Source organism: Capra hircus, chromosome 24, assembly GCF_001704415.2.
Source record: "Capra hircus breed San Clemente chromosome 24, ASM170441v1, whole genome shotgun sequence".
Taxonomy (NCBI): Eukaryota; Metazoa; Chordata; class Mammalia; order Artiodactyla; family Bovidae; genus Capra; species Capra hircus.
The window spans coordinates 40389587-40406649 of NC_030831.1; the positions used below are offsets into that span (position 1 = coordinate 40389587).

At 42.6% G+C, this 17063-nt stretch overlaps 1 protein-coding gene across 2 annotated transcripts in view; it reads right to left on the bottom strand.

The window, feature by feature from the left end:
* The window catches only part of LAMA1 (laminin subunit alpha 1), a 126607-nt gene that overhangs the window by 77209 nt on the left and 32335 nt on the right, over positions 1-17063 (bottom strand). For both annotated transcript variants that reach the window (XM_018039604.1, XM_018039603.1), the window contains exons 4-7: positions 6621-6863; positions 5483-5662; positions 2630-2719; positions 1485-1602 (exon numbers count right to left, since the gene is read on the bottom strand). In XM_018039604.1, the coding sequence (XP_017895093.1) occupies positions 1485-1602; positions 2630-2719; positions 5483-5662; positions 6621-6863 (631 nt within the window). The remainder of the gene's footprint in view (positions 1-1484; positions 1603-2629; positions 2720-5482; positions 5663-6620; positions 6864-17063) is intronic.

The following is a 17063-nucleotide window of genomic DNA, read 5'->3' on the forward strand; positions in this document are numbered from 1 at the left end:
CCTATGTTAACAGAAGACTTGCTGTTGTTGTTCAGTCGCTAAGTTGTGTATGACTCATTGTGACCCCCGTGGACTGCAGCATGCCAGGTTCCTCTGTCCTTCACTATCTCCTGCAGTTTGCTCAAATTGTCCATTGAGTGAGTGATGCTATCTAACCATCTCTGATAACAAACAAAATACTATAGGTAGGTATATGTTTTGATAATGTTTACATCTATATAATGGAGTTCAATGCAACTGTTTTTAAAAATTAATTATTTAATTTGGCTGCACCAGGTCTTCGTTGCAGCATGTGGGATTTTGCTGATCAGGGATCGAATCTGAGTCCCCTGAATTGGGAATGCAGAGTCTTTGCCACTGGAACAGCAGGGAAATTTCCCCAGTACAACTATTTTTAAGGCAGCATTTTATACCGTTAACATGGAAAGATTTTCTGTAAGATATATTGTTAAATATAAAAGCAATGCACAGATCGACATGCACATTACATTAGATTCTACGCACAAATTGTGTAAGGTGTTAACATGCTTTACTTGCATAAACATTTCAGGAAGAACCTACCACTAAGTCGCTTCAGTTGTGTCTGACTCTGTGCGACCCCATAGACGGCAGCCACCAGGCTCCCCCGCCCCTGGGATTCTCCAGGCAAAAACACTGGAATGGGTTGCCATTTCCTTCTCCAATGCATGAAAGTGAAAAGTGAAAGTGAAGTCGCTCAGTCATGTCAGACTCTTAGCGACCCCATGGACTGCAGCCCACCAGGCTCCTCCGTCCATGGGATTTTCCAGGCAAGAGTACTGGAATGGGGTGCCACTGCCTTCTAAATTATTCCTGTTGCTGCTGCTAAGTTGCTTCAGTCGAGTCTGACTCTGCGCGACCCCATAGACGGCAGCCCATCAGGCTCCACCGTCCCTGGGATTCTCCAGGCAAGAACACTGGAGTGGGTTGCCATTAAAAGTGAGAAGGGTAGAGACAGAAATATATAAATATGCTTTAATATATTGTAGATATTGGAACCTTTTGAATATATTGTCTATTTAAAATCTAAATCCAACTTAATACAGAATAAATGAATACATGGTAAGGGAAATCAAATAAACAGTAAATCATAATGATATACCAGGTCCCAATCCTTCATGTCTTATGACAGTAGTCTGCAGCTTTGGGAATTACTTGAGTATCTAAGAAAACCATTTTATTGTTGTTTGGTTGCTAAGTCGTGTCTGACTCTTTGCAAACCTCCAGACTGCAACATGTCAGGCTGCCCTGTCCTTCACCATCTCCCTGGGTTTGTTCATGTCCATTGAGTCGGTGATACAGTTCAACTATCTCATCCTCTGTCGCCCTCTTCTCCTCCTGCCCTCAATTTTTCCCAGCATCGGGGTCTTTTCCAAACCATTACACACTATAAATATGAAGTCACTGTAAATTGAAGCAGATGAAGGGGGAAGACTCCACATCCTTGCACCTCTGAGCGGCCTCACCTTCACACGTGTTCCCGGAAGAAACAGTGCCAGGTCTCCAAGGCTGCTGGTGGTACCCAGGGCAGCACCGATTGCATCTGTCCCCACACGTGTTATGTTCACACTGACACTGGAATTTCTAGACAATAAGAAACATAAAACTGCATCTGAAAATTGACCTGCATGCTTTTCTTAAGTTTATTTCAAGAAAAATTCGTCACAGTCAAATTCATAGCAAGGGTTTGCAGTTGAGGATATATGATATAAGCAAATTGGTATTTCATTTTGAAAGATAAAAATAAACATAGAACCTGGTTACATGCAGAAATGAGAAGAAATAAAACAAACTAACATGGGTTAACTAACAAAAGCTTTTCAAAAGAGATATGTTGACTTGAAAGGTTTGGAAGCTCCTATGAGCAACTTTCTTTTTTTAAGAAAAAAATATTTATTTTGGCTGCATCAGTTCTTAGTTGTAGAATTCAGTATCTAGTTCCCTGACCGGGGATCAAACCTGGGCCCCCTACATTGGGAGCACAGAATCTTACCCACTGGACCACCAGAGAAGTTCCTGAATAACTTTCTTGATATTCATTTCTATATTTTTCAGCATTAATAAGAGAATAATCCTATTCAGGAGTTAAATTATAACAAAGATTTAGAAAAAATAAAAAGTAATTCCATGCAAGTTGTTTAAGAGAAGAAGAAAAGAGAATGTCTTCTTCTTCACTTAATATGAAGCTAAAACAGGAAAACTTTGTTTTATCTTGATTTAGCACCACAGAAAGGGAAGAGGAAGGGACTCTTAAAAACATAAGCATAATTTCTAACGGCACATGATTTTCACTTACTATCTTACAGAAAAGAGCTTTAAAATTCAAAAGGCCACTGGATTGGACACTATTTTACAGTTAAAGGTTAAAATGGCAAATATCATATCTTGTTTTGCAACAAAAATAATTCCTAGAAAGATTTAATTAAAATGTATTCTTCAACCAAAGCAAATTTAACTCTTTAAAAAATTAAACCAGTTAAATTATCTGAAAAGTTCTTTTTTGTGGCATGATTTTAAAACTTTCAACACTTGCCTTAAATAGAAAGTACAATGCCAACATTATAGCTACAACTTCTGAAGTTTTAGTAAAATGTTAAATACTACTACTCACCTTTGTAGCTTCATCCCATGGGCAGCTACTAGCATGGCCGTAACAGATACACATTCCTCCAACAGAAATGTCTTTTATTGAATAATAATACTAAGGAAAAAGAAAGTTAAAAAAAAATTTAAAACCTCTTCTATTTCAGTGCAAAGAAAATGTTGACATCGAAACAAATATCTCAGTTGCTATCGGTAATCAAAAACACACATATACCTTTTAAATCATATTTCATGCACAAATAAATATAAATAAAATATTTATGTTCAGTTGAAGTAAATAATGTTCAAATTATCTCATCAATTGAAACCAAAGGAGTTGAAAAAGTATTTTCCAACTTGGCTGCATCATAAACTGAGGCAGCCATATTCGAAACCTAGGCTTTTCACTTTCACTTTCACTTTCATGCATTGGAGAAGGAAATGCAAGCCTACTCCAGTGTTCTTGCCTGGAGAATCCCAGGGACGGGGGAGCCTCATGGGCTGCCGTCTATGGGGTCGCACAGAGTTGGACACGACTGAAGCGACTTAGCAGCAGCTACTGAAAACTCTAAAAATATTCCTAAATTGAATACAGCCCTATATAAACTACCCACTCCAGTATTCTGGCCTAGAGAATTCCATGGACTAGAGAAGTCCATGGAGTTGCAAAGAGTCATACATGACTGAGCGACTTTCACTTTTTCACTATATAAAAAGGATAACTCATGACCAAGTAGGCCTTATCCCAGGAGTGCAGAGTTAATTTAACATGTAAAAATCAATAAATGTGAATCACCATATTAACAGAATAAAGGAGAAAAACTAAGATCCTTTCATTAGATGCAGAAAAAACATTTTAAAGAAGGCAACACCATCATTCCAAAACTCAGCAAACCAGAAGCAGAAGCAAGCTTCTTCAGTCTAATAAAGGTGTGTCTATGGAAAACCTGGATCTAACTGTCGAAGGTTAAGCACGTTCCTCCTAAAATCAGCTCTCACCATTTCTAGTCAACATTTCAGTCGCCCACACAATTCAATAATGCAAGAAAACGGGAGTCAAAGGCAAACAGAGGGCACAGTAAGACTAACTGTCATTATTTGTAGATAAAATGATTGTGTACACAGAAAATCTATCAAAAGCTACAAGAATTTGTAAATCGGGATGAACAAAAATGAATTACACTTCTATATATATGTACTCGAATGAACAAAAGGAAAACAAATTTTAGAAAGCAAGCCATTAACACTAACATTCGAAAACATGAAATACTTAACAATAAACTGAACAGAAGATGGACGATAAGCAACAGGTCAATGCCAAGAGGAGTGAAGGAAGTCAGACGAAAGTGGAGACGTATGGCACATTTGTGAACTGGATGACCCAATACTATCAAAATGTCTTCCAAAATTCCTCCTAAATTGATCTATTTGATCTATGGAATCAATGGACTCCCAGTGATGGTCTCAGCAGGCTTTCTTTCTTTCTTTTTGGGCAGAAATTTACAAACTGATTCTAAAACTCATAAGGAAACACAATGAACTTGGAACAGCCTAACCAGTCCTGGAAAAGAACTGAAGTGGACTGTTACAGTACCTGACTTCAAGACTTTCTACAGTAATGGAGAAAGACGTTTATCAGCATAAGGATAGACAAACAGATCATTAAAACAGTTCAGTGTCCAGAAATGCATCCACAATAATAAGGTCAAGTAATTTTCAACAGGCCACAAAATAATTTAAAGAAAAAAACAATGTATATATTTTCAACAAGTCGTGTGGAACAATTGCACGTGCACACGGAGAATAAACTTTGAGATATACGTATAGTAAATGTACAAGGTTCATAGGGACAGACGTTTTCAAACCCCTTGGATAAAGTAGGAGTGGGACAACCAAGTTACAGGATAGCTGTATGTTTAATTTTGGGGAATTACTCCAGATAAAAAATGAACAAGAATGGATAATAGGTGTGAAAACTAAAACTATTACAAAAAAGCATCAGAAAATATTTTTGTAAACTTGGGGTAAACAAGTATTTTTCAGAGAGAAATAGAAAGACGAATTGAGGAAAAAATAATAAATTGCATTTTATCAAAATTAAAACTTCTACTCATCGAAAGTCATAGTGAAGAAAGTGGATAAGCAAGAGACAGAGACGGAGAATGGATTTTCAGTAGAGACACAACTGACAAAGGACTTGTACACAAGATCTATAATTTGTAATTCAGGAATAAAAAGACTGCTAACCCAATTTAAAGATGGATAAAAATGTGATCAGATACAAATAAGCACACACTCAACATAATTCTCAGGGAGATACAAATTAATCCCCAAGGAGACGCTCTTCCACGCACGCTGGCACGGCTGAGGTGACAGTGACTGACAACCCAGCGTGGACGTGTGTGGTGTACCCAGAGCCCTCACACACCGCTGCAGCATGGCACAGCTGCTTTTGATGTCTCAGCAAATTCCCCAAAATTAAACAGACAGCTATCCTGCAACTTGCTCGTCCCACTCCTACTTTATCCAAGGGGTTTGAAAACGTCTGTCCCGATGAACCTTGTACATTTACCATACATATATCCCAAAGTTTAAACTTGTAAGTGAAAAAACACAAAACCCAACAACTCTCACTTGCTTGGTCAGTCGTAGAGCCAGATCAGAAAGAAGAAATGGCCACTACACCCCGTGCAAGACGATGTCATCGGATGAGTGGAGACAAGGGGGCCTGAGGACATCACATCAGAACGTCTACCTCATTTAAAGGTGGTATTTAATGTTGTCAACAAAAATAAGAAAAAAGGGCAACCAGGGGAGAAATGTCTATTTCCCTTAAATGACATAAAGTTTTTCTATAGGTCAGGAGCCCGGCCAGACTTACTCGTCTGGTAACAATAGGGTCCAGGTCTTTAGGGTCCCGGTGGCTGAGGGTCATAAGATCGGCGTTGAGGGTTCGGATGCGCTGTAAACGCAGGCGGATGTATCGTGCAGAAGTGAAATCCAGCAACTTGGGTGAAAGATCATCAGAGCTTGGTCTGCCATTGATTAATGATGTGTGAATCTGAAGATAAAACATTAAAATAAAGAAACATCCATTTTAAGTATTCAAAAAAACATAACTCTAATGGTTCAAACTCAGGGCATAATCTTTACAGATATTATCTAAAATCAAACCAAATAACTAGGTTCTTATAGGAATCTAATATTCATTGACACTTGTGAACAGCAATGATCACAACCCAAGTTCAGTTTATTAAAGTCATTCATTCTAGTGTCTCGAGGATTGCAGGAAACCTTTAAACAAGAACACTTCTCCTGGTGTGATAAGAGCATTTTAACATGGATCTGCAGGCATCTGTGAACCAGAGTCTAAATGTCAAGGACTGACTGAGGAGAGTGGGGAAAGGTGTCTGGGAGCTTTCTAACTCCCACTCTCTCAACTCATCTCTGCTCTTGAAACAATGCAGGGCCTGCTGCAGAGTTCCTGTGTGAAAAAGCACTTTTTTTGGAGGGTTTTTGTGGTTTTAGCTCATTAAGGCATTCTACCAAGGCACGGCTAATTTTTGATCACACTCTGATTTAATGATGTGTGTGCAGTCTGGGCATGTAGAGCACGGAACTGGAACACTTCATCAACCATATCCAACCCACAACACCCCCAGGGAGAGTGAGAACTTCCTGGAGAAAACCGGGAGCTCTATCAACAAATGTTGTTGCCCTGGTGTCATGGGAAGGATCCTCCAGGGAGGATCTAATGAATTATTAAATCACAGCAGAGTTAAGTTGAGGGACCTTCTTGAACGGAAGAAATCAATAAAGTAACACGTGTCCGGGGCAACATGAAGCATCAGTACAGCAGGCAATGATACCTCAGCTCCAGCATCTCAACAGTTAAAGATCTCTGTGATCTGCACCAGGAGGGATCTATTTTGAATCCTCCACTTTGGCTCCTGCGACAGCTGTGCTGTCATTGGGAGGTGGGGAAAAACAGACCTCCCAGCCGGTAGGGGGCGCCTTACCTCTCCGTGCTCAAGCGGCACCAGTCTGGAGTAATAGGAGGTGCAGATGACTTCGTCATCCGCCCTGTAGGTGGGCGGCCCCCGTCTCGGAGTGATGTTGTAATGCGTCAAACATTCTGTGTCACTGACTGCATAGTACTGCCAGGGGCTGAACTCGACACCATCCACAGAACGTTCCAAGATCCAGTTTCCAGGCCGAGGGGCATTAGCTGCCTTGATGATGACATAAGCGACCTGGAAGACCTGGAACAAAGCCATTGAAAAGTCTCAATCAATAATCAGTAACAAGTGCTCGGAAACCAAAGTGCCTCTTGAGAGCACCGCATATGATGACTTCCAGTGTCCTTTACTGCTTTTGAAAACAACTGCTCATAAGTGTTCATCAGAGGTGTATCTTGTAAATGTTTTGCTGGTGGCATTTGCTTTCAACATATACTCAAACTGTTCACAAGTGAATCTGTATTATTATTATTGTTATTAGCAGTGTAATTTTTAAAATATATTTTGAGTGTGCTATGTACCATGTGGGATCTAGTTCCCCCATCAGGCCTGGAACCTGTGCCCCCTACATGGCAGCATGAAGTCTTAACCACAGGACCACTAGGGAAGTCCCAATAATGTTAATAAGTGCCTGTTTCCTTGTTTTCAGTGTCTTTTTCCAGCAGGATTCTTAATGGTCATAGTTGCAATATATTTCATCAATAGTAGTGTTAAACGTATTTCTCATACATTGATTTGGAGATAACACATCTGAACATGAGAAAAAGTCAACTTACTACACACCTATCACAACGGTTAAAATCCAGACCACTAACAACACGAAATGCTGGTGACATTGTGGAGTGACAGGAACTCTCGTTCAGAGCTAGTGGAAATGCAAACTGCTGCAGCTACTTCAGAAGAGAGTTTGGTGATTTCTTATGAAATTAAATATGATCTAACCATACAATGGTATGATCACTCACCTGGAGCCAGACATCCTGGAATGTCAAGTCAAGTGGGCCTTAGACAGCATCACTACGAACAAAGCTAGTGCAGGTGATGGAATTCCAGTTGAGCTATTTCAAATCCTGAAAGATGATGCTGTGAAAGTGCTGCACTCAGTATGCCAATGAATTTGGAACACTCAGCAGTGGCCACAGGACTGGAAAAGGTCAGTTTTCATTCCAATCCCAAAGAAAGGCAATGCCAAAGAATGCTCAAACTACCGCACAATTGCACTCATCTCACATGCTAGTAAAGTAATGCTCAAAATTCTCCAAGCTAGGCTTCAGCAATAAGTGAACCGTGAACTTCCAGATGTTTAAGCTGGTTTTCGAAAAGGCAGAGGAACCGGAGATCAAATTGCCAACATCCGCTGGATCATGGAAAAAGCAAGAGAGTTCCAGAAAAACATCTCTTTCTGCTTTATTGACTATGCCAAAACCTTTGAGTGTGTAGATCACAATAAACTGCGGAAAATTCTGAAAGAGATGGGAATACCAGACCACCTGACCTGCCTCTTGAGAAATCTGTATGCAGGTCAGGAAGCAACAGTTAGAACTGGACATGGAAAAACAGACTGGTTCCAAATAGGAAAAGGAGTACATCAAGGCTGTATACTGTCACCCTGCTTATTTAACTTATATGCAGAGTACATCATGAGAAACGCTGGACTGGAAGAAGCACAAGCTGGAATCAAGACTGCCGGGAGAAATATCAATAACCTCAGATATGCAGATGACACTGCCCTTATGGCAGAAAGTGAAGAGGAACTAAAAACCCTCTTGATGAAAGTGAAAGAGGGGAGTGGAAAAGTTGGCTTAAAGCTCAACATCCAGAAAACGAAGATCATGGCATCTGGTCCCATCACTTCATGGGAAATAGATGGGGAAACAGTGGAAACAGTGTCAGACTTTATTCTGGGGGGCTCCAAAATCACTGCAGATGGTGACTGCAGCCATGAAATTAAAAGACACTTACTCCTTGGAAGGAAAGTTATGACCAACCTAGACAGCATATTGAAAAGCAGAGACATTACTTTGCCAAAAAACGTCCATCTAGTCACGGCTATGGTTTTCCCAGTGGTCATGTATGGCTGTGAGAGTTGGACTGTGAAGAAGGCTGAGCGCTGAAGGATTGATGCTTTTGAACTGTGGTGTTGGAGAAGACTCTTGAGAGTCTCTTGGACTGCAAGGAGATCTAACCAATCCATCCTAAAGGAGACCAGTCCTGGGTGTTCATTGGAAGGACTGATGCTGAGGCTGAAACTCCAATACTTTGGCCACCTCATGAGAAGAGTTGACTCATTGGAAAGGACTCTGATGCTGGGAGGGATTGGGGGCAGGAGAAGGGGATGGCAGAGGATGAGATGGCTGGATGCCATCACCAACTCGATGGATGTGAGTTTGAGTGAACTCTGGGAGTTGGTGATGGACAGGGAGGCCTGGTGTGCTGTGATTCATGGGATCTCAAAAAGTCGGACATGACTGAGCAACTGAACTGAACCATACAATCTAACAATCATGCTCCTTGGTATTTACCAAAGGAGTTGAAAACTTCCACAGGGAATGGATAAAAGAAGTGTGATGTCCATACAACAGAATATTATTCAGTAATAATAATTTTAAAAATTGAGCTCTAATGCCACAAAAAGACAAACAGACATACAGGAACCTTAAATGCATATTGCTAAGTGAAAGAAGCCAGTCTGAAAAGGCTACGTACTGGATGAGTCCAACTATATATGACCTCCGGGCTTGTTGGTTTTCTGTTTTGTGTCTTAAGCCTCTCCCCATCTTCAGTCCAGTTCGGTTCAGTCGCTTAAAGCCAAATTTTTCACTCTCCTCTTAGCCCTCACCAATTCCAGGAACACAATTCCTCAAAATTAACCCACCATAAACCAAAATATTTTACTTTCATCTACTGAACTATTCCCTGGGAAGGCCAATTCTATCTCATTACAATAACTGTTCACCTACAAGAAACGCCCCCCAATAAAGCACACCCCCTGTTTCTAAACCATATTAAAAGCAAAATAATGTTATTGGATTTCAGTAATGAGGAAAATCAGGAACTGCTTGCATCCAGAACTGAATTCCATGTTTAAAAATCTAGAACCATCTTCAATTTAAGTCACTTACAATCATTAAAATAAGGCAAAGGCTATTCTGCTGGAGCATAAGCATCTCAAGAAAATGTTCCTATGAACATAACTACATGGTTTTTTCTTTGGGGGAGATTTTTGTTAAACCTTTCCCCAATTTTGTAATTCATAAATTCTATCATTTATATGCTTTTTTATTTACTATATTTTGTTTGCTCGGTTGCTTAGTTGTGTCCGACTCTTTGAGACCCATGGACTATAGCCTGTCAGGCTGCTCTGTCCATGAAATTCTCCAGGCAAGAATACTGGAGTAGGTTGCCATTTCTTCTCCAGGGGATTTTCCTGACCCAGGAATCAAACCTGAGTCTCCTGTGTCTCCTGCATTGTAGGCAGATTCTTTACCTGCTCAGCCACAGCACTTGCTGTGGCTGAGAACAAGTTAAGTGCTTTATTAGAATTACTAGCACTTCAAACCTTTCTAACTACATTCTTCTCATGAAATATGTACTGTTACTCCCGCTACTTTACAGATGAGGAAACTGAGGCATAGATTAAGTAATCTTCCCGGGATCTCACAGGTACTAAAATGTAAACCACACTTCTACAGGTTGCAAGGGAAAAGAATGAAACCCTGAGCTGAGCAACAAGTGAGCACCAACCCAGTTTTCCAAATCTCTGACCTCAACCAGCAGCAATTGTTTCAATACCATGTTCTTGTACTTTCATCAAACCCTTGTTGGCTTTTAGACAGAGAGGTCAGTCACATGTCACAAAATGATATCCAGTGGAAGAACAAACGTACTGGGAAAACTTTAGGACAAATCGTTTAAGTATCTTGATCAAGGCCTTCAGATATGACACTGGGCGTTGTTCTCACAATCTCTGAGTAGTTCCCCAACTGGAGACTGGGAAACAAATCAAAAAAGGGATTATGAGATGTAAATCTGCAAAAGTGGAAGAGGGGGCTATGAAGCATCTAGATGCAATATGTTAAATCACGTTACTGGCAGAAATGTCTCCCCAAAATGCAAATGCTGAAGTCCTAACCCCTAGTACCTCAGAATGGGACTGTATCTGGATAGAGGTGTTTAAAGAGTTAATCAAGGTCAAGGGAGGTCATAAGCCTGTCTGGTGTGCTTTTAAGAAGAGAAGATTAGGACCCATACACACAGATGGAGGGTCAACCCTGTGAGGACACAGTGAAAAGATGGCCATCTGCAAGCCAAGAGCCAAGGTCTCAGACGGAACTGACCCTGCCAGCACCTTGATCTTGAACTTCCAGTTCCCAGAACTCTGCTAACACATTTCTGCTGTTTAAACCCCGAGGTCTTCCGTATGGGCTATAGCAGCCCTAAGCAAATGAACACAGCTTGTCTAATTCACCTGTTGTGTGCTGACAAACAGGTCTTAGCACCTAATATTAAAAACAAAAGGGCTTCTTTGTTAATATATAGAACCTTTGCCCAAATGAAATCCATGATATTTCTGTTGCTGCTCTTTAGCATGGTTGACCGAACTGCCTTGTCTCTCCATATAAGGTTGGCTGAACACAAATTGATGACACAGGGCTTCCACTACATTCAGCGTCACTGAGGTCTTGCCAAAACCTGTAGCTGATACAGCCACTTTCAAATCCACTTTCATCAGGGTTTTCCACCGAGTGGCCTTTGTTAATGATCGCTGGAACGCACATAAACAGTGCCACGCAAATAAAGTGCATGCACACCCAACACCGCTTTCGACACAGGAATCCAGACAGGAACTTTCATGCGGCTCAATCTTTAATGGATTAAATCCACCTCAGGCACAGAGATAAGAACAATACACGGAGCCTAATTCTCCAGCATCAGGGCTCAGCTTCACATGTGCTGGGGAGGCCAAGCGTCTCTGCTCCCCGGAAAGCTCAGCTGTGTAACTGCAGGGGGCCCAGATGCCACACGGGACCCCGGCTGGAAATTCTGCCCACAAGCACGTACCTGCCTCCCAGGCCATAGTGAAACAGTGGATGGAGGATTGTTTTCTCTTACCCAGTGGGAATGACCTTTTCATAGGCAAAAGAGATTTAGATTTTTTTTAAGTTGTTTGTTTGTTTGTTTGTTTTGTAAATTTTCATTCATTTTATTTATTTTTGGCTGCACTGGGTCCTCATTGCCACGTGCATCCTTAACCACTGGACCACCAGTGAAGTCCAAAAGAGATTTCGTTTTGTAGTCAAATTACACTTTAGAAAAGAGATAGTTCAGTCTATCTGATAAATCATACTGTTCAATTGGGACTTCCCTGGTAGCACAGTGGTAAAGAATCCACTGGCCGATACAGGACACACGGGTTCAATCTTTGGGTCAGGAAGATTCCCCGGAGAAGAAAATGGCAACCCACTCCAGTATTCTTGCCTGGAGACTCCAAAGGACAGAGGAGCCTGGCAGGCTATAGCCCATGGAGTTGCAAGAGTCAGCCACGACTGAGTGAGTGAGTGACTGAGTATGACGAGTGCTCAACTATTCTTATAAAGCTGGTGAATCTGTGCTTTGTAAAAGTGTATTTCTTTGGATATTATTAGAAAATAAAATTCAGAGTGATCATTTGAGCTAATATTTATTACTTAAGAATAAGGAAGCAATTATTTACCAGAAGGCTAATTACTAACACAGCTATGATTCCCTTCTGGTTTTACAGAGTATGTATCCCGAAGTAGCTTGTCAATTGATAAAGACGTGAAACAGCATCGAACACTCGGCAGAATGAGAAGAGTTTGGGTCTTGGACCTTTACTTGGTGTGTAGGATCCACGGAATTCACATTTTAGGTAAATCTCTAATGGACATTGATCTTAAAATATCATTTCTATTTGATGCTAATGATGGTTATACTGTTATTGCCTCATTTTAGGACCAGTACCCAAAATGAACAGACAAAGGACTTGACCTCATGAATGAGAAGAGAAGTGTGAAATAAAAGAGGTTTGTTGCTCTTTAAATCTGCTGCTGTCATTAGAAGTGCAGGGTAAACAGGTCAGAATCCACTGTCTTTTCCCATCTTTCTTTTCTTCTTGTTTTTTCTTTTTATGGAGGTGAGGAGGGACTAGCTACTTATAGTGCCAAATGTAGACCAAATAGGTTTCTCTTCTGAAAATTCTTAAGCTTCCTGTCTCAGAAAACCAAGGTTGGCTCATTCTGGAACCAAGTTCAGATTCTCCACATGGACACAGGAAAAGCCAGGGTGAGAACGCTGATGAGCAAGGAAGGAAGGGCAGAGAGAAGGGCCCATTGCAGAATCAGAAGGGAACCGGGACCAGTTACCTGGGGATGGGAAAGGGGTGATTAAACCCCTCCAGGAGAAGTTCTGTTTTTCATCAACTAGGAAAGCTCTTTCTAAAAGCCCACGGGTAAGGAGTCCCAGGGTTCACGAGCCCCTGGTTCCATCTCAGGATGACTCAGGGGATTATTTCCAAGGATACGTGTTGATCCCCATGAAGAATCAAAACTGGAAATACTAGGCTGGTTTCCATCCCTTGTCTCATAGATCTCTCTGTAGAAATGCTCCTAGCATTTAATTTCTCCAAGCATTCTGGGAAGATCTGGCTGAGTTTTGTGAGAGATGAACTCGAACAACCTCAAAAGCACAGCCAGGAAGGTCCCCAAATACTCTTTGTGGAGATCTTCAGTACTTTTCCTCACCTGGAGATGCCGGGTGACAGCTGAGCCCAAGAATGAGATAAACCCACGTGGGAAATGCAGGTACCAACCCTTCTAGGATGTGAGAAACCTAAAAAGCACCTTTCCTGTCCCCAGACTCCTGACCACCCATCACCTAGGGACATGAATTTTCACCCAGGAACATCTCAGCCTTTGAAATGACCCTGGACTTTCTCCCCCAGACGCAGTGCCTCTTGTTCATGTTGGAACAGAGTGGGCGGTCAATACCAGTCCCTCCTCCCCTCCCAGCCATGGAAGCAGGCTCGGGAATCCGTCCTGGAGACTGGAGGAGGTCAGGGATGATCCAGGAAAAAGCAGAGCTGGAGGTGGCGGCCTAGAAGGTGGCTGCAGAGGCCAGCCCGACGCTCAGCCTCTGGGGTCACAGGCTAAGAGACACATGCCCGCCCGCTTGGTGGCCTTGTCCTGGGGTCAGGAGCTGTGCCTCCTGAGAACAGCCTGCCCAGGAGGAGAAGCGCAGAGCCAGATGGAGCCCAGAAAGACGGGTCAGCTTGGCTCCCTTTAGAAAAACAACAGCCCCTCTCCTGGGAAGGGGTGGGAAGGCAGAGCTGCTGCTGTCAGAGATGTCCCCACCCCTCACCACCAACACCCTCCCCAGGACACAGGAGGCTGAGAGCAAAGGATGCTTCTAACACCCTTTCACTGGAGACTCATTCTGTAGACACTGATTGAATGTCTGTTCCGTATTAGTAACAGGACTGTGTCAGGGGCCATGAAGACAGTGCTGAGGTGGGGGACACGGTCATCATATGGCCTGGATGCCCTGATGGGCAGACAGGTGGGCCAGGGCCCCAGAAGAAGGACAGGTGGTCAGGATGTCTGGGGGACACCCTCGTCTGGAGAAGCGGTAGGGTCAGGAAAGGTTTCTCTAAAGGATCTCTGGAAAGAGATGGAGACATCTAGGGAAGGAGAGAAAGCTGCTGGGGGACAGGAAGCTGGGACCCTACAGGGCCAGAATACGGAGGTGGGACACAACGGGAGGCCCAGCTGGCTTGAGTGGTGAGATGGGAGGGGAGCAGACAGGACGGGGCTCTTTGCAGAACGTTCAAAGTTCTTGACCATTTGAGGGCCCTGAACCAGGAAGAGTTACCAGGTCACCAGGGATGAAACGAAGATGGAATTGGATGCTAGTGCCAGGAAGTCGTGCGAGATGGTGGTGGTAACAAAGCAAAGATCAAGACTAAAGTAGAGAAAAAGCCAATGTGTCTTAAAGAGTTTTCCTAAAGATCTAATGTGAGTGAGAAAGAAAAACGTGGAGGCCCAGCAAGGTTTTCCAGCTTTGGCCAGACACCTCAGGAAGACAGGACAAGCCTCCCTCGTGTGGCCTCAAAGCCACCACTCCCCTCTTCTGTCCTCAGTCCCGGAGAATTTCTGGCTGAAGACACTTGAAAACTTCCTTTCACTTCCTCTCCTGGTCCTCATGCTGACCTATGGTGCCCAGGAGATTCAGCAAGTTAGAAGCAGACGGCCCTACAGCCCTCTGCTCTGCCCTCATCGTGGGAAAGCAGTCCATCACTCCCTAAAAGTAAAAGGGGCCCCTAATCATTAAGCCTCACAAATCCAACTGGCAACATCGTCTGGAGAAATCCTGTGAATCTGCACCTGACCGGGTCCATTAAACATTAACCTTTGAGTTACACATTTACAGCCTCTGGACACAATGATTACGTGCTTCTTTCCTTTGGTCCCTAAATCTAGCTGAATCGCTTACAGTATCAGCCCTAGAGAGATTAGAAAGCATTCTTTTGTTTAAAGATTTCACTCAGTATGTGGAACCTTGGTCCACATCCTATTTGAATATTTCCATCTTTCTTTAGGAACCTCTAACTTCACGGAACATCTAGAATTTCTCAGGCATCGACTTGACAAACCAGTACACTTAAAAACTGCTAAATAAATGTCTTATACAGGAAGGCTTTTGTTTATTTAAAAAATGTGGTGGGAATGTAAATTGATGTAGCCATTATGGAAAACAATATAGCGATCCTTCCAAAAATCATGGCTAAATGGCTAAACAGGGGCTTCCCTGGTGGCTCAGTGGTGGAGAGTCTACCTGCCAATGCCGGGGACACGGGTTTGATCCCTGCTCTGGGAAGATTGCACATGCCACACAGAGCAACTAAGCCGATGTGCCACAACTACTGAGCCTGTGCCCTGGAGTCCAGGTGTGACAACTATTAAGCCCGCACAGCCTAGAGCCTGTGCTCCAAAAAAAGGAAGGCCAGCATGGTGAAGGGCCTGCAGACCACAACTGGAGAGCCGCCCACACAGCAGTGAAGACCCTGCACAGCCATAAATAAATAAATAATACATGAAATTTTAAAAGCAATAAAATAAATGGCTAAACAAGCTCTGAGATACAGTGGAATATTATTGGGCCTAAAAAGGGAATGAAATTCTGATACACGCTACAACATGGATAAAACTGGAGGACATTATGTTAAATGAAGTCAGCTGGACACAAAAGGACAAATACTATATGATTCCCCTCGTACAAGTTGTGGAGAATAATCAAACTCATGGAGATGAAAATTAGAACTGTGGAAAACTGGGGCTGCAGAGGGGAGGAAGGATGGGGATTAGTGTTTAATGAGGACAGAGTTTCAGTTAGCCAAGATGAAAAGTTTCAGAGGTAGATGGTGGTGACGGTTACATAACAATGTGAATGCCAGTGAACCCAGAAATGGTTAAATTGGTAATTTTAGGTTATGTATGTTTTACCACAAGAGAAAAGAAGATGTGAAATGAGGGAGAGAAAAGTGAATGATACAAAGACTCAACTGTTTTGGGGAAAATGGAGATTTCTAAATAGAGAATGATTAGGAACCAACCCTTGTTTAGAAATTGGAAAAGACCCTGATACTGCAAAAGACTGAAGGCAGGAGGAGAAGGGGATGACAGAGGATGAGATGGTTGAATGGCATCACTGACTTGATAGACATGAGTTTGAGCAAACTCTGGGAGACAGTGGAGGACAAGGAAGCCTGGTGTGTTGCAGTCCATGGGGTGGCAAAGAATCGGATATGACTGAGCGACTGAACCAAAATAACAGGAACCAAGTCTGGAACAGCCCACCTAGCAGTCTGGAGGGCAGGCCAGCAGCTCAGAGGGGAGAATGAAGTCCTGTCTTTCCCCCAGCCCTGGTTCTGTCAGGCTGTTACTAAGCCCTGGCAAGGCCTGATGGCTTCACAAAATACAGAATCGGAGGACAAACGTTAGGGTTTGAGTGTGAAAGGAGGCTTCTGCATGACGTAACTGGAGACCCACAGCTCAGAGGCGGGCTCTCCTCCTGGTGATGTTTCCTACGTGCTGCGCTGACTGCGGGGCAGTCCCACTCCTCGCCTGGTCCTGGAGTCCGGTTCGAGGTTGTAAATGATGCTAAATGGTCGCCACCGCAGTGGAAACCTAAGAAACGGTTATTTCATGGGCTTTCTCGTGCTTCTAGCACACGAAGCACAAAGATAAATATCTTCTGATTACATGTCATAAAATAGTAGAGAAAAGAGAAATCTTTAAATTGTAAGACTGACAATTCCCAACGGTCACCTACTTGTCGGAGGAAAGGTCTTGGAAATTATTAAAACTACATTAGCTCAGTCACTTTATGATTTCATGTTAAAAATAATGATGAAGAATAACCCAAATT